The sequence below is a fragment of the Amphiura filiformis genome, chromosome 6 (assembly GCF_039555335.1).
Source record: "Amphiura filiformis chromosome 6, Afil_fr2py, whole genome shotgun sequence".
NCBI lineage: Eukaryota > Metazoa > Echinodermata > Ophiuroidea > Amphilepidida > Amphiuridae > Amphiura > Amphiura filiformis.
Genome location: NC_092633.1, coordinates 3,947,146 through 3,969,056, shown reverse-complemented (window position 1 = coordinate 3,969,056; position 21,911 = coordinate 3,947,146). Strand labels below are relative to the sequence as shown.

The following is a 21,911-nucleotide window of genomic DNA, read 5'->3' as shown; positions in this document are numbered from 1 at the left end:
GCCAAAAATTAAGGTACCAGTTGTGTTATAAAGAAAAATGTGTCAAAATTAAAACAAGCAGCCAATACCTGTACTCTTTAGCTCTGATTTAAGACCTCATTGGTTGAGAATTAAAGAAACGGTGGTCTAAAACCTAATAAAGAAACTTTTGTGTTCTAATCAATGAAAGCACAACGTTAGTTTTAACGTGTTAATCAATGAAAGCACAGCGCTGCTTCTCTTGTTCGTTAACGCATTGTGTACAAATGAATTTCCTAAACAATTTCAACAAATGAGGTCTTAAATTCGAGCTAAAAGATGCAGCTATTGGCTGCTGGTTCTAATTATGACATATCTGTCTTTGTTTAGGAATTATAATGGGTGAACATAACAGTACTGGTACCTTAATTTTTTGGCTTACTGTATAAAGAAAAATATATACTAGTATTGTGGTATGTGTTCATTAACCAAAGATATGACGTCTTGTTCTATACTTTTGTAATTTTGAGGTTATATCATATGTGACCGTACACGGCGAATAAGCCGTAAATTCCTCCCCGGTCAATTTTGTTTTATTTCGTGTTTAGAAAATATACATCATAAGCTTTAAAATTGTGTATCATTTGACTTCAAACGATATCCAGAAACGGGATAATGGTTTGTTAAACTTTGCTCCTTCAACAAAATGGTAGCTTCTTTCGTTTCTACATGTGTCTCTTTTTCCACATTGCTGGCAATAAATATCAAGCAGTCATAATTAGCCAAAGAGGCTTAAGAAAGTTCTCTCATTGTTAATTGTAGGATATACATACCTATACAAAAAACTTTGCCTGGTAACCCACCACTTGAACAGGATTTAGCCAAAACAAAGACTAGCGCTATTAAAGATTCTATAGCCATCTAAGGTAGAAGCTTATTATCAGCTATATTTATCCACTTCAACAATAGGATTATTGATTGGTGTTTGACTATCAAAATGAGATAGATGTCGCGCCAGCTTAAGTTACCGATGAATGCGACCTTCATACACATTTTACACTGTAACTCAGAATACAATTTAGGGAATTTACGGCTCATTCGTGCTGTACGGTCACATATTACTGTTCTTTCCGCGTGTCTTCATCATACTATTGGAAGTAAAAAAAATCAATAAAATTAATAGAAAATGTCATGCTTGTTGTCTATGTCTGACATGTTGTTTGTATAAAGTATTTTCGCATTGTGCGGTAAATCATGTTGTGATTTGACAAACAAAGGTAAGCTATAAACTGGTAGGCTCGTTGCGAGGGTGCGACGCACCTCCCTTACAACGCCCGAAAAAGCAATTTTTAGAAGTAAGCGAAATTATTTAGGGGGAAAGATCCACTTTTTGACAATTCCGCAACCCAACCAAAACAATATTGGCTACGGGTCTGCCAGTTGAAGATTATATATTTAATTGCTTTTTAATTAATGACTTCATGATGTAAGTATATATTCTCTCCTTTTTTCTTTGCTTGCAGGAAATTTGCCACGTTTTGCTAACGCTTTTTCTTTTTTTTAACCGTACACAATTACAAAGCTATTACAAAGCACAATTACTTTGTACACATGTATATCACCATGTGTTGTAGCAGACTCAAGAAACTCATCGTTCTTAAATGCGTGATTTTATTTTTTAAAAGCCTGCTGCTGCCGAATGTAACATTATTTTAATCCTTTTTAAATGACCAGCATTTGTAGTTGACGTTTAAAAGACCTTTCTATAAGATGTATCTACAAACTTTGTGGTGCTTAATACACGTATGTTACATTTTAATATGGCAGTCTTGTTCATAATCACTCAGTGATGGGTACAGTAATTTTTACATGATGTACACAACCACTGTTCTGTTTCTTATAACTGCGAAAAACCATGAACTAACGTATGCTTCTATTGATAACATGTGTCTGACCTAAATACTTGCTAATATAACAACTTGCAATTGCATGCAAATATTGTAAATATTTACTTTACATTTAGCACACGTGAGATTATGAGAAAACGAGTAACAAAAATTAATGGTAAGGAAATGACTCGTACACGACTGTATAATGGCGTGTATAATAAGTAATCATGAAGATGAAATACACGATTTTTTTCCAACAGTGTTGTCCTTCAGCCATCAGCCCACGGGCCCATACACGTTCAATTTTTTTGATCAATATCAAAGACCCTTGATACAAGAGTGGATTCAAAATCTACCATTGTACACGCACAATGGTAGATTTTGTATCCACTCCTGCATTTAGGGTCCGCAATATTGATCAATAGCATTGATCGTGTATGGGCCGCATAAGCTTACCATATGTTTTTCTGCATGTGCATTGTTTTCTTTTGTTGCACTTTGAAGCTTGAAGCTATAATAGTAAACACCATGCAGCTACACATTCACTCCGCATAGCACATGTCCGGTCCCCGCACTCCGTGCATCCGCGGGTATTCATGCTCGTCGAAAATTTCGCGAAATAAGGGGTGTATTCAGATGAAGAAACGCGATTCGCGAAACACACAAAAAAAGGGGTGTTTTTTCAAACCACGTGCACGCGTTTCTGCCAGAAAAGAGTATATTAGAAATATCATTCATGTTTTAGCGAAAATAGGGGTATTGTCGAAGGGCAAATAATTCGCGAAATCGTTTAAAAAAGGGGTGTTTTTCCCCTAAAAACTTCGCGAAATGAGATGCAAAAGGGGGTGTTTTTAAAGTTCACCGACAAGCATGAATACCCGCGAATGCACGGAGTGCGGGGACCGGGAGCACATGCTGATCATGAATGCGTATCGTATTAAAAATGTGAATACTAAACCTTTGTCATTGCAAGTTTTATGTGCAACTTCCATTTCTCATTTTTCTCAGCTCTATGTGTGACATTTATTCCATAATGCTTTTTTTTTTAATCTCCTTTCCATACTTTTAATATTTCCGAGCGCCCTGGCGAACACAGTTGGGTCAATAATTATAACCATTTTAGTAGGCAAACAATATTCCCGTCGATTCGGCGGGACGATTTGGCAATGTTGCCCCCTCCCCCCAGCTCGGTGGTGCCCCGTGCGTCCCGTACCATGGTTACGCCACTGCCACAGAGTTGGATTAGTATCATTGTATAAATTGTATCAAAGATAGAGAATGGGCAACATTACATTGTAAGCTATTGTAGTCCGACAACTAGACAGAAAAGCCGTCGTACTGCGCAGGTCGGCAACCAATCACGGCGCGCCTTTGCCCTGACGTCAAACGCGATTTAGTCTTTCATTATAAAAGGACCGCGGCCAATAATTGATGTGCCAAAAATATTGCCTTTTCAGCACAAATGTTTTTGATGCCCAAACTTGAACCTTTACTGTTAAAGGCGTGAATCATATAGGAGTATAATTGAATACCTGAGTGGAAGAAAGGCCCAACTCCATCAGAACTGTTTTTGAGATATTAAGAAAAAACTTAATATTTGGAAAAGTTTTATAGACAGAATGTTTTCATCTTCAGGGGACCTTTAATACATGAACATACAATATTACATACATTCGAAATTATATATCATGTTTCCATGGTAACGGTACAGGTCTTAATACGAGCTGGAGTTGGGCCCTTCTTCCACTGATATACTGAAAGTGCCAGTTCTGTGTTATAAATAGCTACAGAAATTAGGTAATCACCATTAATTGCACAAGTAGAACTCATGTAATATGTTAGGAAGAAAGTTTATAGTAGTGAAAAGCAGATTTCATGGATGAACAAAATTCCTCTTTAACCCTATATTTGTGGAAGAAGGGCCCAACTCCATGGAGTTGGGCCTTTCTTCCATGAAAACTCATGATTAAGTGTACATGGAAGACTATTTAGAGAGTGGATTTTGGCTCATCTTTCACACATAAGGAAGAACAGTCTGCTGGCAATAAAATGCTGGGTCTAACTCATTTTGGTAAAAAAAATGGAGTTGGGCCCTTCTTCCACTCAGGTATTCAATTGAAAAGTGCCAGAATTTACCCGCCATTCTTTTGACCTACCAAAAACAACTTGCATCGATCCCCCACCTCTTTGGCTAGCCAAAAAGTATTTCCCTATTTCTTTACCATCCCAGGCATCATGTTATTGCACAGCCTCTGACATTGGTTTCCTTGCAAAAACATCCTCAAGCCGTGATTATGCGAAACTTGAATTTTAATTTAATCGTTTTTATACCATCTTGAATAGTAATGTTGAAAAATCTTCGACTCTTTTCGTTTTAGATACCGCCATTTGTGTACCTTCGTGAAAAGCTTATCCAATCGAACAACGACGAGATACGATTACAGAACTACCGCTACAAACGGGCAGAATCTGGGTCCAGCTCCTCTGGGTCAGGCTTCTCTGGGTCTGGCCCCATTGGACAATACACTGGCAATGGCCGATACGAAGGTTATATCATGGAGCTTATGGAACGTATCAGATCTGTAATAAGAGGCATAGACTTTGAGTACGAGGTGGAACTTGTACCTGATGGTAAATACGGAGCTGGATCGTCGTATAGCAAGATCTGGAATGGAATGATTGGTGAAGTTGTGAGAGGGGTAAGTGAGACTAATTAGGCCCTACACAGTGCCCCCCCTGGGGCCCGGGGGTCACTCCATTGTGGCCTGTACACCATCCGCGATAATGAAAACGCGTAAAAGGGTAGTTTTTCGTGGGTAAGCACGATACGCGCGTAACGCGTTTAGGGTGTCAAAAACATGAAAAAAAAAAAAAAGGGTAGCAAAATTGCAATTGCTAATACGCGGAAATGAAATTTAGGGTATGAAATTTGATGCAAGGAATGAAATCCTTGTTTAGGGTATTGTTTTAGCCAAGGGTTAAATCCGTGTTTAGGGTGCTTTTCAAAAGTTGATTATCGCGGATGGTGTACAGGCCACAATGGGAGTGACCCCCCCCGGGACACAGTGTCATCACCCCCATCCCGATATCTTCATGGCAGGAATCTCCATGGTAGTAGCCCGAATCCACTAGTTCTTCAGCAGCTACGCATGGCCATTTTAATTGGTCCTCCTTGTTTAATAGTTTCGATAGAGGGCCGAGGGGAATACAATAGATTGGTACGTTTTTTGCCCATTACGCATGCGCCAGATACCACTTTTTCAGCTTTACGGACTCATTTTTTTTATGTTCTGTGTATAAAATTAAGCATCTTTCACGTTAACAGGTCTAGAAAATCCGAGTGTTTGTCAGTTTTCAATGCGCAGGCTGGAATTTCAATGCGCCGAAAGCTTACCATAATAGTCTTTCCACACACATCAGTGCAACCCTTACAATAGGTTTTTATAGAAACCAAAAATAACGTGATGTATTCGTGGGTTTCAATCTAGGTTGAGATGTTGGCATTCCACATGTACTAAGATCTAACGTATGAATATCAACGAATATTACAGAATCATGTTGCCTTGTTCTTCGATGTGCTTTTTAGGGCATTGACTAAAATGATGTCCAATGAGAAAGTTTATGACCACCGCGAATTTATTTGTAGTTGTCCCCCGCTGAACTGCTTAATATAGCCCGACAAACTTTTAGGGAGTTGAATCCACTCTTTGCATCTAATTATTTTTGGGGAAAACTGGGGGTAAAAAAGTTTATATAAATTGTCGCATCCGCCGCAAAAAAGGGCATGGAAACTATGGCTACGTTGGTGTGAGTGTATAGTTACATACTGAATTTGCGGATGTGGGACAGTGTTGGTTTAAAAAAAAAAAGTTTATTACAACTTCCCCAACCTCCATTATCTCTATGACTACTGTTCCCGAATCTTAGACATAACTCTACTGAAGTGGTCGATCAAGGGAGCCTTATAACATGTAGGCCTATATATAATAGATACTCATACACCAGCATGTTGAAGGGCTTAAGAAAACGTTTCCCAAAATAATAGAAAATTATAATTTGGTTAAACCCAAGTTCGGTAGTGACGTCAATGTTTTTTCGCGGTTGCACCGCAACCGTAGCGACAAACCTCCCGTGTATGCGTGGGTGTACACTCAACGCATTTAACTTTACGCACGCGATTCAATACTGCGGCGAGCGAAATACGCATGTACGTCACTACCGAACTTGAGGTGAACCAACTTAAATAATAGGGAATGGAACAGAAGGTGATCAGACAAGAATGATACTGAATATGTTTCTAATGCTGTGATTTTTTAACATTTTACGTTTATAGACGGCTGATGTTGCTGCAGGACCTATTACCGTTACAGCATCTCGCCAGAGTGTTGTGGACTTCACCTTGCCCTTCATGGCCACTGGAATTCAAGCCTTGACTCTACATACGTCATACGTTGAACATGGCCCATTTCGCATTATGTACCCGTTTACTGTCGAAGTCTGGTTTCTCAGTATATTTGTTTTCTTCTTAGTTGCACTTATGATATGGGCCGCCAACCGTTTTGACCCATACGAATGGAAACGGGCGACTAAGGATGGGAAAGCCACGGAAGACCACACAAAGGATTTCACGTTTTCCAATTCTTTGTGGTTCTGCGCTTCGACCCTTTTCCTTCAAAGTAGTGACAAGTCCCCGCGCTCAAATGCTGCTCGATGCATTGCCGCCTTTTGGTATCTCTACGTGTTGTTCATGGTCTTTCTGTACATTGTCAATGTGCAGTTTTTCATTACATCGCAGACGAGGTTGAATTACATCAAGTCCGTAGCTGATCTCAAAGCAGAAAAAACAATCAAATATGGCACTACGTACAAAGGCAGCGATTCATACCATGTGTTCAAGAAAACCAAGTCTTTAAAGAGCATGTGGCACAAGATGAACAACGACCACGAAAGCCCATATGTCAAGGACCTCCATGAAGGCGTAGACAAAGTGAGAAAATCTAATGGGCGCTTTACCCTTCTCGGCCCAAGTCCAATTTTGCGCTATATCGCCAGTCAGAAACCTTGCGATGTTGATATAGCTGGGGCATACCTCCATCGTGGCCAGTACGCATTTGCAGTAGCTAAAGATTCCCCATTGCGAGATCACATTTCAAGTGCTTTGGAAGCTTTGCGAGATAATGGCGTCCTCGAAGATCTGGAGCGAGATTGGTGGGATTTGGATGATCGTTGGAACAGATGCAGAAATCAAACAATATTCGAGCGAGATGGCGCATACTCGCTGTTCGTCAATGACCTAAATAGCCTCTACTACATGCTAACAATAGGAATTGTAGTTTCATTCATGGTGTTCATTGCAGAGTATGTGTACTACAACTGCTTCGGTGGTAGTGAGAAGGGCCATGCTCCAAGCCAGCCAAAGAAGAAGAAGGAAATCAAACGTAGCAAAGATGGTGGATTTAGGCCATCCGGCAATAATTTCAATGATACACGTGGTAAAATTCAAAATGATGGAGGAGCACGTGGTGGCGATGCGAACATGTGGATCTAGAATGGGGTAGCCTGAATGAATGGTTAATGGGGTAGTGCAGAGACCTACTTTATGATTTATATTTGGAACGATTTCAAAACAACAAAGTTAAAGTTTCCAACAAGTGTCTTCAGCGATCTGTCTGTCGATTTGTTTGGCGATGTTTATAGCGTAAACAGGGTAGTAGGTTTCTCTGATAGCCTGACCTAGTTCTTTTTACGCAATAGCTGAAAGAATTTGCTGAATGCTACTATAAGAAAGCAAATACGAATAACGATTTAAAAATTTGATACGGCCATTTTCATTTGTATACTGTATGTTTGAAAGTACCCATTGTTGCTCGAAGACTTTACATCTATAGTCTCTCTAAAAAAAACCCAGTATGTGCTCCTTCAACTGTTTAATATCATACATAAATCCCAAAATTGTGCATATATTTTCAGCTAAAATTTCAAGACCTGAGCACCAAGACAGCTCAAACACAACAGCAACAGTAGCAGCTGCAGCTACAGCATGTGCAGCAACTATATATTCCACTGATAATACCGGGTCAAAATAATGCAACCGGGATTTGTTTCGTCTTTGCCCCCGCCCCAACAAAAAAGGGGATGTAATTTTTATTCTACACCCCCATGGCCCAGCCGACAAAGAAAGACATACCAATGCAACTGTATCTGTTAGGGGCAAGTCATTTAGGTTCGGGCTGTGGGTTTAAAACTTGCCAACAAACTTCTTTTTGCAGTCGAATCTTGTTTGTCCTTTATTTCACTTTAGCGACTTTTATAAACATGATAAATAGGAGGGTTAAAATTTTAATACGTCCCATATACAGAACATGCTGAATTCGTCATGTAGATTTGTGTACAGTTTCTTTTCTTTCTTTTTTTCTTCTTTTTTTGTAATTTTAATTACACTGTGTAATAATTTATTTATCCCGGGTAGAATAATAATATTATCCCAGGATAATATATAATCTCGAGAAATGATTATCCGGAGAATTTATCCACAGATAGTTTGAAAAAAAAAATACTTGTCAACAAACCAATTTACGTATCCCTTTCGCGGCTTCATAGAAGTTCTATATTATATTGTTTAAAGATTTTTAATTCTTAATTTTCTTGATTGGTTGTATTAACTCTCTAAGGTTTTGGATATTACTTAGGGATCAAATCATAACTCGACCGCCAGATGACAGCCAGTTTCCGGCGGTTTCAGGTGGTTCTAAATATCTACGGGAATATAGACAGTAATGAGGTCAGTCGTCACACCCTGGTTCATGGCTGGTAGATATTATATCATCCAGTCGTCCGCGCAAGTAATAATACAATAATAACAGTGGGGTGATTTCAAGCAAGTGGTAGTACAATAGGAAGAATTGATTTTCCTGCCCTGAAGTTCTGCTCATGTTTCTCATGCATTCTCCATATTATATCATTGACCTGTGGACGGAACCGCCCGGAACCGGCGGTCAACCGCCGGTCGAGGTAGTTGTAAGTGGTGTTGGTTAGATGGATGGGAGATGTTTGTAATGAAGCTAATTAATCTGTTCAAGACCATTTTGATACCAGATACACCACGCGACGCACTATTACCATAATGATTACGCCTACATCACGCAATACTAAATTCATCATGTTTATTGTATACGTAGGGGTGTGTGTGGTGGAGGCGTGGGTGTAATTAGGCGTTGGTTGAGTCGGGAAGTAATTACTAGTATGTAAAGTCTGTGTGAATGGTATGTTTAGGGTATCAGGCTGGGGTGAGCTAGGGGTGTGTGTGAGGTGTGAGTATATTTGTTTTTTAAATTAATCGATTTTTAACTTTTTTATCATATTCTACGTGTATAATAATAATAAAATGTCATTGGTACTTTTGTATGAGTCTTTATTATGAAGGCATGTACAATGCACTTTGGCAGTTTGGAAATGTGCCCAATAAATATTTGTAATAATAATAGTAATAAATAAGAATAAATGTAATTTTTATGATGATATATCTGAGACAATCATAATTTTAATACATACTTTGAACCAATTTAAAAAAATAAAATTAGTGGTATTTGTACAAATTCGACCACTCGCCTAGCAACTCTTTTGTAAAATATACTTTTATTGTCTTTTTTGTTACCTTTATAATCAATTGCACAAAAAAAATGGGAAATAAACAAGTTATTGGGAGAAAATGTACTTTCGTGGTAGTTCTCATTATTCTTGTCTTTGTATGTGTTGCTGTTAGCAATTTGAGCTTATTTATGACAAGCAATAAGAAATAAAGGGTGCAGCAGTCCGGGGTTAGCACTTGTTCAGTGCCTGTATGGGACCATGACAACCCCTCTCTGTCGGCGCTATGCGCCTCGATCCCAGCCGAGGAACTAGAGCTAGTTCTATCCGGGGTAGCAGTATCCTTTACTTTCACATAATGTGTCCACGGCAGTATATACAAATACGTAAATAATGGGTGGGTAGCCGAACCCATTACTTAATTGTTTTTAATGCCGGGAACACATTTGGATGTAAATGATATTGCTCCACCTTTTATATCTATAACTATGCTTATATAACTCATACAAAGATTCTTATCATTTGATTGGTCAATTGCTATTGATTATTCTTGCCATTTATAGAAAACGGCTATTGCACTCCGCGCCCATGCAATAGTCTTTTTTCCATTGTACTCACGCGCAGCTACCATAGCAACGCTGACAGACGCGAGCGTATTACTCGCACGGAGATTACCCCGACTCGCCAGTTATTAGGTATGGGTGTCACTTCTAAAATAAATACAGTTTGTAATTTTTTTAAATTTTTTTTGTTTTTCTAGTGATTCTTAAAATAAAGTGGAAGAAGAATTTTTTATATGAGTTATATAAAACAAATATTTAATGTGCTTATGCGTTCAATGGAAAGAATATTTTCATTTGGTGAAATATGGACTGTTCCATTCAACTCGGCAAAGCCCCGTTTTCACCTCATGTTTCACCTCATAAAAAATTCTTACCATTGTACTCATAAACATTTAATATTTGTATACTAATTATGGCAAACAGTTACGTCATACATTACCTGCTCATTATCGTGTTTGATGTCAATAAGCCAAATCGGCATTAAAAGTTTGCAATTCATTGTGGAACAGTTTTGGCACACTTTGCCCTCTGACCTATTGGGAAACTTCAGAAAAAATTTTTGTGCGTACAAAATATAATCTGAAATGTTTTACAAGAATGAAAGCAAACCCCAAAAATCATTATTATTATATAAATTAATTGTTTAAATATTTTTAATGATAACATAATGACAATTTAATAAATTAATTAATAATAATTCATACTGCAGTTACTGTCCGTTTTCCTATACACAATACACAGTGCTCTTTCCCATTGACGCGTGACCTCTACAAATAGCCCTACGTTAAAAGTATGGGGATATGACTAGTTAACGTCGCTGTGTGAAAAATAACCGGCCAATATTAAAAGTACTCTTCTAAAGTTCTAGAAAATATAGTTTTTAACATGTCCTAAATTTTAGCTAATTTAAATGTTTGGAAATATTCGTACTTTGGTGTTTTAGTTAATGTTATAGGTAATAGTACATTGCCTAGTTAACGTCGCTGTGTGAAAAATAACCGGCCAATATTAAAAGTACTCTTCTAAAATTCTAGACAATATAGTTTTGTAACATGTCCTAAATTTTTAACTAATTTAGGTGTTTGGAGAGGGTCGCACTTTTGTGTTTTAGGAAGGATATGTAAACGACAGATAACACCAAAAATATGAAGAAATTATTTCCAAACCGTGTTAAGTCAACAATCATTATGTTGCTCATTTTCAAGAATGCTGGTTTACAAAAGCAGACCATTGTCTCATTTCGTGAACAAAGGTACACATACCATTGTTTCCTTTCGTTTCCTTTATAATCGGTTACCCAACTGAAGCTATAATACCAGCTTTATTGCGATATCGCACATGAAAACAGACACTTGTGCACAACCAGAGAAGATCCGATTTAATCAGTTGAGCTGTTTCAATGAGTGTTATCTTGGTTTAATAGCTTTTAATGGGGTTTAAGTCCTGCAAAGGTCGAGATGAATTCTACTGTAGACATGACTGCATCATGTACAGTAATTTCACCGATATGTCAGAGGTCAAAGTGTCCCAAAAGTGCTTTCAAAAACCGAAAGTTACAATAGCGATTGGGCTTATTAAAATATAATTATAGTGAGATTTTTCCCTACAGCAGATAATGTTCTGAACCTGTAACCTGTAAGTAGACTTTCCTTTTCTCCTATTTTCCTCATTTTTTGCAGGAAACTAATCAGACTAATTTACCTTTCTTTGTAATAATACTAATCATAATACACTAACAATTGGTACTTATTTTACCTTATATAATTTATTTACCATTGCATTTCAGTAATAATAGACACTTTCGTCAGAAGACCCAAGCACTATACTAATATCAACCGAAAATATCATAATTATTTTGTCTAATTATATTTACCTTCCTTTGTAATAATACACTAACAATTGGTACTTATTTTCCCTTATATATATAATTTATTTACTATTATTGCATTTCAGTAATAATAGACAATTTTGTCAGAACACCCAAGCACTACATGTATACTAATATCAATCGAAAAGATCATAATTATTTTGTCTTTTTTGTCCACATCACACCTACATTCCTTCATTCAGACCTCAATTTTTAGAATTGTCAACCTGGTCAAGTCATGAGGATATTTCTATCAAAATAATATAATATATAATTTATTTACTATTATTGCATTTCAGTAATAATAGACAATTTTGTCAGAAGACCCAAGCACTACATGTATACTAATATCAATCGAAAAGATCATAATTATTTTGTCTTTTTTGTCCACATCACACCTACATTCCTTCATTCAGACCTCAATTTTTAGGATTGTCAACCTGGTCAAGTCATGAGGATATTTCTATCAAAATATTTTAAGGTTGCGCCATACAGGTATTTTTTGAAAACATTATAATGGATAAGAACGACTTGAATCTGAATTTCCTCTCATTTGCTTTGATCATTGATCGCCTCAAGAATGTTTGACATATTCTCTACGTGGACAATTCATTTTTATCCCATTCACTCGCACTTTCAATACAGATAACACAACGAATGCCCATGTACCCTCAAGATTCACTTTCATGCATCAATATAGTCTACTAACCACGTAAAGTAAGGTTTTGTGACAAGATAATATACTAATTTTCTTCGAGTAAGTCGAGTAACACCAATCTTTGTCTATTACCCTTGGCACGTTACATTTGGCAATCGCTAGACTACCCCGTAATCCACTTGCCCATTGTGCATACTCTGGATATTGTATTTAAGCTTAAAACTCTGATTTAATTAATGTGTGCACAATTGATAGATTTTCACATCTGATCAGTCACCCTACTCCCTCTGTTTGTTAGCTTAAAATTTCGGGGTTCGCTATCAATAAACTGGTAGATTCCAAAATCAGAATTGTTCAGTATTAAAGTGAGCCGTTATAATTATGCAAGATAATGTTGCATTCAATTACTTTTATTGTCACTAATCGTCTGATATTTTTAACTCTTTATGACCATTTTACTATTGAATACTTTAATTTTAATAAACATCAGTATAATTTTGAGTTCAACGAAATGGGTTCATCATGACTAATAATAACATATTTTTAATAAAATTCGACTATGGCATAGTCTAGGCAATCGCTGACTGTATTCATCAGTGGCTAGCTTGGAAAGCAGATACTGCATTCTGGTCGATCCAGATTCCTATTGTTATTGCCGCCCCAGAGATACACTGCTGCCCAGCTACTTCATTGGTACTAGTTAGAGTACCAGTATCGGAATCACACGTACAGTACACCTCTACTGGATTGGTACTTTCTGGTCACAAGGTATCTGTCTACCTCTGGGGCGGCAACAACAGGAATTTGGTACTTACTGATACAGTCTGCCCACATAGAAATACAAAGTAAATAGACCTTGGAAACTGGAGGTATGAGAATATACAAATACAACATGTTTTCCTGGGAAGTAGTCAAAGCTACTGGTCCCGAGGTGTTGGATGATTTGACACCGATTCGAGGGACCAGTAGTTTTGACTACTTCCCCGAAATGGAACATGTTGTATTTGTTTTACTATACCTCATAAATATTTTCACTATCACGGTAATATCGTAAACAAAAGTCAAAACACACACCAGTCAATGTGCCGGCCGGCATGGTAAATAAGCTTCATATTTTGCTTACCTGATTTTATTGGAGCATTTCTGTTCAATCAATTTACATTTTGACCTATATATATATTATTCTAAGTTTCTTTTTAACATTCCAAAAATAACATTTTGTTTCATATATAACGTCAAATGTCAAACGAGTTATTATTCATCGGTAATCTCGGCAAAATAACAGCAGCAGACACCATTTTCACGATAAACGCGTCTGCAGAATCGCTGTTGTGTAGCAAAATGCTACGTCTGAAGGAACGGTGACGCGTGGGGTCGAGACACCGTGTGGTAGTAGGGGTGCGGAAGTTTTTACTACTTCCCCGCGTGCGCGTAATTGCACAGGGGCGTGGAAGTAGTCAAAATACCGTACTCGGACGCTGGCGTTATTAACCAATAAGATGTCTGAATTACCTAATAAATATTTTTGAGGTATAGTTATATAATATTGAATGGCTTTGAGTGTGATACAAGAATATATTGCACGAGATAGAAAAATATTGCACGAGTCGAAGACGAGTGCAATATTTTCTATCGAGTGCAATATATTCTTGTATCACACAAAAAGAAGCCATTCAATATTATTATTATTATTTATATCAGGCTTTTGCTATGTGGTAAAATGAAAATTTAAGCTTACTTAGCCACCCGGGTTTAACCAATGTGTATTGTAATGTAAGCTTACCTTTTGACCTTCTTGTTTTCTGCTCTTTACTCTCCAAAGACAATTTCGAAATACTTATTATAGGTTTATTTGTAGATGTGGATTATATTTCCTAAGGTTATCATCATCCAGAATCGCCGCGAATTAAGTTGGTGATTTTGCTTGTTTGTACAGTACGAAATCTCCTACAGTGAGCCGTTACGATGTATGTATTGTTGTGCTGTTGTATCATGACGCGTGTTGGTGCTGTCACCATGGTTACGCGCGACGCGTATGAGATACGCGTACAATATTTAAAAAATATTGTATTGCATCCGGGTATTTTGCAAATATTGTACAATATACAGTTTTATTGTATCGCTCAAAAGCCTGATATAAATAATAATAATTATTATTTCGGTGCAATCGTTAATGCTCCTTTGGCGCGCCAACTGCTGCGCGATTTGTACTTGCCGAGCTCACCACGCTCTTTACGAGTCGCGTTTTTAAACACGCAGTGCGTTTGACGCGAAGCATCGGCCCCGATGCCATATAATTTGGTTTGTACTTCTATGTGGACAGACTGTAGAGTATAGCCACAGAGTAGCTGGGCAGTAGTGTATCTCTGGGGTTGGCACCAATAGGAATGTGGTAGTGTAAGTGAAAGTGACAACAGCTCTTCAAGACATTACATAGACCAATGTCTAACAAGTAGTAAATGATCAGTCTTATTGAAAGACAATAATATATGGTATGTAATTATCTAAAGGTGTCAACTGGTTAACTAAACGGTGTTTGTTAATAATTAGCGGTTACTAACTGAAATCCACATCCTGCATGTCTTTGTTTTTACATATTTAATAATACAATGTTATCCATAACAAGAAAATGTCACGGATTTATGAATAGTAAAGTTTTGTTTTTATAATGGGTAAAGCATAATTGAAATGCAATTTATGGGTCTCACATTTTGTTCATTATTATGTGTTTTATGACGTTTTCATTAGCATTGTATGATATCCTAACTGTCATTGCGTTGTATTTTTACTAAACATATCTGCTAATTTGCTGCTCTCATCATTAATAATAGTTCGAATTCTTGGTGAACTGTTTAAACCCATTACATCATAATAACAATTGTTATTAACCCATGTAAATAATGTCATTGTTCAAGAGAAACCATGACTAACATTTAATTTTACATTGCCTTATGTGTTTTAATTTTTTTTTAATTATAGTTTTTAGAATAATTAGTATAATCGTGCAAAAATAATGATGTATCATTTTTGAATTAAATTCCGTTGTTGGCAATTTGGCAATTAACTTCTTTCTCAGAAGCTCTTGTTAAAATGAAATTGAAATATTGCACATTATAATTATTCACGCCGTAATACAAATCACTTTTTGCCATCAAATTTCCAGTATTCTCATTTTTTCATTATATTTTAATCTTTACTTCATTTTTTCCCGCCATTTTTCAGATGCCACCTTTCTTGTACCTACGAGATAAATTGCTACAATCTAACAACGATAGAGAACGCTACAGGAATTACCGCTACAAACGCCAAATTGGATCTGCACAGTATACCGGTAACGGCAGATTTGAAGGCTACATCATGGAACTACTGGTGCGTATTGGTGACCATATCAGAGGGATTGACTTTGAGTTTGAGGTGGAACTGGTTCCTGACAACAAGTTTGGTGCTCCAGGAGATTATAGTAAGATCTGGGATGGAATGATCGGAGAAGTTGTTCGTGGGGTGAGTGGATCGAATTTTTGTATAACCTGTGATGAGAGCAAAATACTGTAAACTCAACGGCTACAATAATATTTGCAAGTTGGAATGCCCTTATTGGCTAGCACTCGAATTTATTGTTACAAATTCAAAATCTAAGCGATGTTAAGGGCTCTGGTATGAGACAGTATTTTTTGTGGGACATGAGAGCACATCAGACATATCGAATTACATTCTGAATACGAAGAATGTCCTTCTGATATCAATTTTTTTTTAAATTTTGATATACAGTCCTCGAAGTAAACTATATAGATCTAATGATATGTACTTAATGTGTATGTATAGCTGGGATGAAAAGCCAACGATCAATTGAAAAATTTGACCTTTCATATTGAAAATGTAAATTTCTTTCTCAAAAAGACCAATTCGTTTTTGGTGTTTGGGGAGAAAATCCCTATCTTCAGTACGAAAGGTCAACATTTTCAATTGATCGTCGGCTTGTATGTATACTTCGAGGACTATTAAATATCAAAAATATCAATTTTTAATCATTTGCCATAAAATGTGTATTATCGCGAATTTCAAAAATCATAATTATTTGATATCAGAAGGACATTCTTCGTATTCAGAATGCAATTCGATATGTCTGATGTGTTCTCATGTCCCACAACAATACTGTCCAAACGCACAAACAATATGCATGGGAATTATTTTAACAATATAACACACATTATAAAAAGCATTTGATCCGAATATTGGCATTTATATACCATCATTTCTAATCATTGTCATGGCTATTTTGTCTTTCTTCCCTTCAGAAAGCAGACGTGGCAGCAGGACCTCTCACAGTGACAACATCAAGACAAACTGCAGTTGATTTCACTTCTCCATTTATGAGTAGTGGCATCCAGGCACTGGTTCTCAATCCAAATTATGCCAAACATAACCCATTCCGTATCATATACCCGTTCACCATCGAAGTCTGGTTCCTGCATGCTTTCGTCATGTTCCTGGTTACATTCTTCCTCTTCGTGTTTAATCGATACGATCCGTACGAATGGAAAGCTCTTGCCGAGAAAATGGAAGCTGAAGAAGAGAAAGCAAAGAATTTCAGCTACTTTAATTCTATCTGGTTTTGCACTTCAACGCTCTTTTTGCAAAGTTCCGATTCATCACCGCGATCTAATGCCAGCCGATGTATTGCCGGTTTTTGGTGGCTTTACCTACTGGCAATGGTGTTTCTATACCTAACTAATCTCGGATTCTTCATTACCAGTAATCAAAGACTTGCATTCATCAAAGACATTAACGATCTCAAATCGCAACACACGGTAAAGTTTGGCACCGTCCTGGGTGGCAACACTTATCATTACTTGAAGGGAAATCAGAAAGCTCTGTGGCATAAAATGAACAACGACCACGCCAACGTCTACGCCAAGGATTTAAGAGAAGGCGTTGAAAGGGTGCGACATTCTAACGGGTTCTACGCTATTATTGGTGAAACGCCAGAACTTAATTGGGTTGCTAAACAAAAACCATGTGACGTGAAGGTAGTCGGTGACTACCTTGCACGCACACAATACGCATTTGCTGTCGCTAAAGGCTCTCCGTTGGCTGAACATATAACCGCAGCTATTGAGACTCTTCGTGACAGCGGCGTCATAGCAGATCTAGAGAAGGACTGGTGGCATACTGATGATCGTAGCACATACTGTCATAATCTTACTGTATACGAAAGATCCGGTGCATATTCATATACTGTAAATGATATTTCTGGTGTGTATTACATGTTGTGTATCGGTATCGGTGGGTCTGTATTGCTGTTTCTGGGAGAGCTCTTGTATTGGAATATGCGCGGGGGAACTCATCACTCGATACCAAAGAAGCAGAAACCACAAGCGAAAGAACGATTCAGAGGACGAGATAACTACGGCTCAGAACCACAGAAAAATAAATTACCTCCTCCTGACCCTAATATGTGGATCTAAACGACGTAAGATGTGAATAAGTAACGGACCGAATCATTGTTCCTGAATTTATCTTAAATTGCTATTTTGGGTTGATAACAAATAATTTGCAATCCACAAAGTGTCACATCAAGAATGTCGGTATTCTAAACAATGACTCAGACAGACTCAAATAGTTTTGGCAACCAAATGTGATTAGACCTTGCTCGACTTTGAAGGCCCATCATGGTGAAGTTAAACAAATGACATAATTAATAGATAGATATAGAAGACAAAATATGTGGATACGAAACCGGACTAAATCTTTCTTTTTTTCTGAATATACTATCTTAAATTGCTATTTTGAACAATAATCCACAAAATGTCACATCGTGACTGTCGGTATCCTAAGAGATCACTTAAATTAGGCAGACTCACAGTCACAGTATATTGATGATTATGGTTAGACCTGGCTCGGTCTTTTTAGTAAGACGCCGATGGTCCATGTGATGGTTGCTATTAAAAGGTATTAAATAGAATGCTTGGCCAAGACATCATTGCGAAATGGTAAAATGTGCGTTCTTTGCTGGCTGCTGATATAATTTCCCATTCCAGTTGAAATCCATACACCCCTATGGAAGACATGACATTAATCTTCCACACGGTGAGTGTAAATTTCAAAATAGGGTTACCTGAATGGTAATCTACACCCTGGAAAACTACACCCTGGTGTAGGAGGGAGCCCGTATGGGAGATTATCATGTCTTCCATAGGTGGTGTATGGATTTCAACTGTATATAAATAACTCATCTTGCCATCTGGTCATTCGTATGTCCCAATGCTGGGATTAACCGATGATTGGGCAAATATTGGTCTGTGTGTGTTTTTATATGAGATTGAACCTATGCGTCATTCTCGGCATGAGCTTTCCATGACTTTCTCCAGTACGTTGACGACAGCAAGACTGTACTTTTGGTGTTACTTGACATTATCCTTCAGAGACTTTGGAAAACCGTACCATCAGGGTTTCCATAAGAACATGAAGAATGTCTTATCCAATGAACACGTCCTCACTTATTCTCTGCCTCAAGGCTCTATTGTAGGTCCTCGCGGTTTTATATTGTATATTTCATCAATAGGGGATATAATTCGCCGTCATAATATTAGTTTTCACTGCTATGCAGATGACATCAAATTATATGCTGCTTTTGATCACAAAATTCCCGGAGAGAGTAAACGGACATGGATCGCATTACCAAGTGCATATCTGATCTTAATATGTGCATGTTGCAAAACAAACTGCAATTGAACCATGAAAAAACTGAGTTTTTGTTATTGCTGGATCAAGAGTGTTAAATTTGGTGTCTGACATCCAATTGAAGCTTGATGGTAAAACAATTGAGCCTTCAATCTCTGTTAAGAACCTAGGTGTAACATTCGATGGTTCAAACATGTCCATCCATATTTAGTAGCTTGTGTAAAACTGTCAATTTCCACATTCGTAATTTGTGGCGGATACGCCGTTTTATTTCTCAGGAAGCCTGTCATCATGCCGTTAGAGCACTTGTCCTGTCCCGCATACTATGCTAATTCCCCGCTAATTCTCTTTTGTTTGGTGCTTGTGAAGCCGACCTCAAACGGCTGCAACGTGTCCAGAATAAGGCAGCCAGGCAGGCTAGTTTTGCTTGTGGCCGGGACAGGTGCTCTGCGGATCTCCTGAACTCCTTGCATTGGCTTCCAGTGAAGGATAGAATACAGTTTAAAATATTGTTGTCTGTACATGTATGTATAAGCATGATAAGTGTTTGATGAATGTCACTCCACCATATTTATGTGACCTGTTTACCTTTCTCAGCGACACAGTAACGCACGAAAATAGGCCCAGACTCCGCTCCTAAGTTCGGATACAAGGGCTCTTGGTTCCACGATCAAATAAGAGAGCTGGCGATCATTCGTTTGCTGTTGCCGCTCCACGGCTCTGGAATGAGTTGTCTATTAGAGTTGTGGGAGGCGGTGTCTGTATCTACTTCCAAGCGTTTGCTTGGTTTAGTGTAGTTTCAGTTCACATGTACAATAATCGAGCAAATCATGTTCAAATTGTTTGGCAGAGTATAAATACCTAATTATGTATAGTACTTATAACATTGTATATAACAATTAACATATCATTCTATCATTCTAGGTTATGGGGCCATTTCAACGACATCTCCATTTCGTGGCAAAAAGTCATTGAACTTTGCACAGAGGTCCAAATTCAAAATTAGTCAATGCAAACTTAGCCCAAAGCCCAGGCCCATGATGACGCTGAATGCAATTTTCAACTCATCAATTTGTAATTTAATTATTGTGTATATATTTTGTACATCACTTTTGCATACAGTTTAAAAAAAAAAAAAAAGTAGTTGTAATGTTATGAAAAACTGATTTTCAAGGCATAAATGGAAAACATTTATAAAACATTTTGATTGTCTTCTGCCGTCTGTGAGTGTTGCCGGGATTTTAAGATTATCAGTATCCATCAGTATAACTATTAGCTCGTGAAGTTTCGTCTTCTGACCACTAGGGCCGGGGTGTTCTTCGAAAAAAAAATTACGGGGATGTGCCACGCAGACTTTTGACTGCTGACTTTCCCTATACCTACTTTTTGCTGTTTTTGCCACCCATCAGTTTTTCACACAAAAATACCAAAAATTCACCCAAATTTGCTCTTGGGCGCTTTTAGTGGGCACTTTTGACCAAATGCGCCCAATTGGGTGCATTGGTATCCACTGAAAAACCACCCATCGAAATCGCTAAAAAAGGTACCCCAAAACCGTGACACATCCCCGTATATCTTCAACCAGGGAGACCCCTCCCCCGGAGACCAGGGTTATGACAATGTATTGACCATTATTGTCCTGTTGCATTGCACCATCCTTTGACAGTCACTGTGGCGGTGGCTCAAAGAGGGGGGTGGGGGAGGAGCATGTTCCGCCAAAATTGTCCCCCAGTCCCGCCCTCAGTCTCCCCCCTCCCCCCGGACAAACAAAATAACAGAAATTTATAAGTCAAATATCACCCCCCTAAAAATTTTACTTTGGTGACTTACTTAAAATGCCTTTGTATTTGGTTTATGTATATTTGCTGTTGTGTGGTTTGTAGAAGCTGTACATTTTCAAACATATTATGACATAGACGCCGTATGATTTAATGGGTTATCTTTTAAGTAATACAGGGTGACCCAGAAAAAATTTCCGAGTGAATAAAATTAAACGTAAGTCGAGAAATAGACATCAGAATCAAACAATTTAAAATGTAGCCCATAGGCTATTTTAGTGTGCCTCACATACGAAAATTCTATTTGATTCGGTTGACTGGTTGCGAAAAAAATTAATGATTACATAATGCGCGCATCAATGCAGTTCATTCCAAGTTTGATCAACAGGCGCTTTTTTTCTTACTCGCTCACCGCTTCCTAAAGTGTGTGTATCTCATTAAATTTAGTCCACATCATCTATTTTATAATCTGACGGTGTTATGTTATTCATGCTTTCACTGAAAATGAACAGTTTGTCCGAAACAACTTTGATTTCTGCAATTGGAAGCTTTCCAACTTTAATTCAGGTTGTGCAATTAATGTTATATTTTAACTTTCCAAAAAACATTTGAGCCAAGAACCCGGGCCAAGAATGACAATGATCAAGTGCTTACAGCTTTACGTGTGGTTTTTGATACCATGCAACATTAATGTTGAAGTTTTAAAAGATTCAAACTTTACATTACAATTTCTTGGAAATATTCCAAACACATTAATGTGTGTGAGAATGTTTTTAAGCCAGCTGGAATTCTTGTACTGAATGATCTTTCTTTCAAATTTGGAATGAAGTGAATTGACGCATGCGTTATGTAATCGCTCATTTCTTCGCAATCAGTCAAATGATTCCAGTAAAATTAACGTATAAGATGTAGAATAAGATGGGTTACACG

The 21,911-nt window shown here is 37.6% G+C and overlaps 2 protein-coding genes across 3 annotated transcripts in view; both read left to right on the top strand.

Annotated features, from left to right (window-relative positions):
* The window catches only part of LOC140154848 (glutamate receptor 1-like), a 100,934-nt gene extending 91,374 nt beyond the window's left edge, over positions 1-9,560 (top strand). Inside the window, exons 9-10 of one of the 2 annotated variants that reach the window (XM_072177491.1) lie at positions 4,226-4,546; positions 6,181-9,560. In XM_072177491.1, coding sequence (XP_072033592.1) covers positions 4,226-4,546; positions 6,181-7,395 — 1,536 coding nt within the window. In that variant the 3' untranslated portion in view covers positions 7,396-9,560. The remainder of the gene's footprint in view (positions 1-4,225; positions 4,547-6,180) is intronic. The other variant, XM_072177493.1, reaches the window with a different exon arrangement.
* Positions 9,561-11,221: 1,661 nt separating this feature from the next.
* LOC140154845 (glutamate receptor 2-like) lies at positions 11,222-18,946 on the top strand. Its single transcript, XM_072177488.1, has 3 exons — positions 11,222-11,632; positions 15,745-16,023; positions 16,818-18,946. The coding sequence occupies exons 2-3, from the start codon at positions 15,745-15,747 to the stop codon at positions 17,985-17,987; spliced, it is 1,449 nt and encodes a 482-aa protein (XP_072033589.1). The 5' UTR covers positions 11,222-11,632; the 3' UTR covers positions 17,988-18,946.
* The last annotated feature ends 2,965 nt before the right edge of the window (positions 18,947-21,911 follow it).

What these genes read in the sequence shown, in the direction of transcription:
- LOC140154845 (XM_072177488.1), top strand. Translation starts at nt 15,745, where the DNA reads ATGCCACCTTTCTTGTACCTACGAGATAAATTGCTACAATCTAACAAC. An exon ending in TCGGAGAAGTTGTTCGTGGG is followed by an intron (nt 16,024 to 16,817) that starts GTGAGTGGATCG and finishes TCTTCCCTTCAG; the next exon opens with AAAGCAGACGTGGCAGCAGG.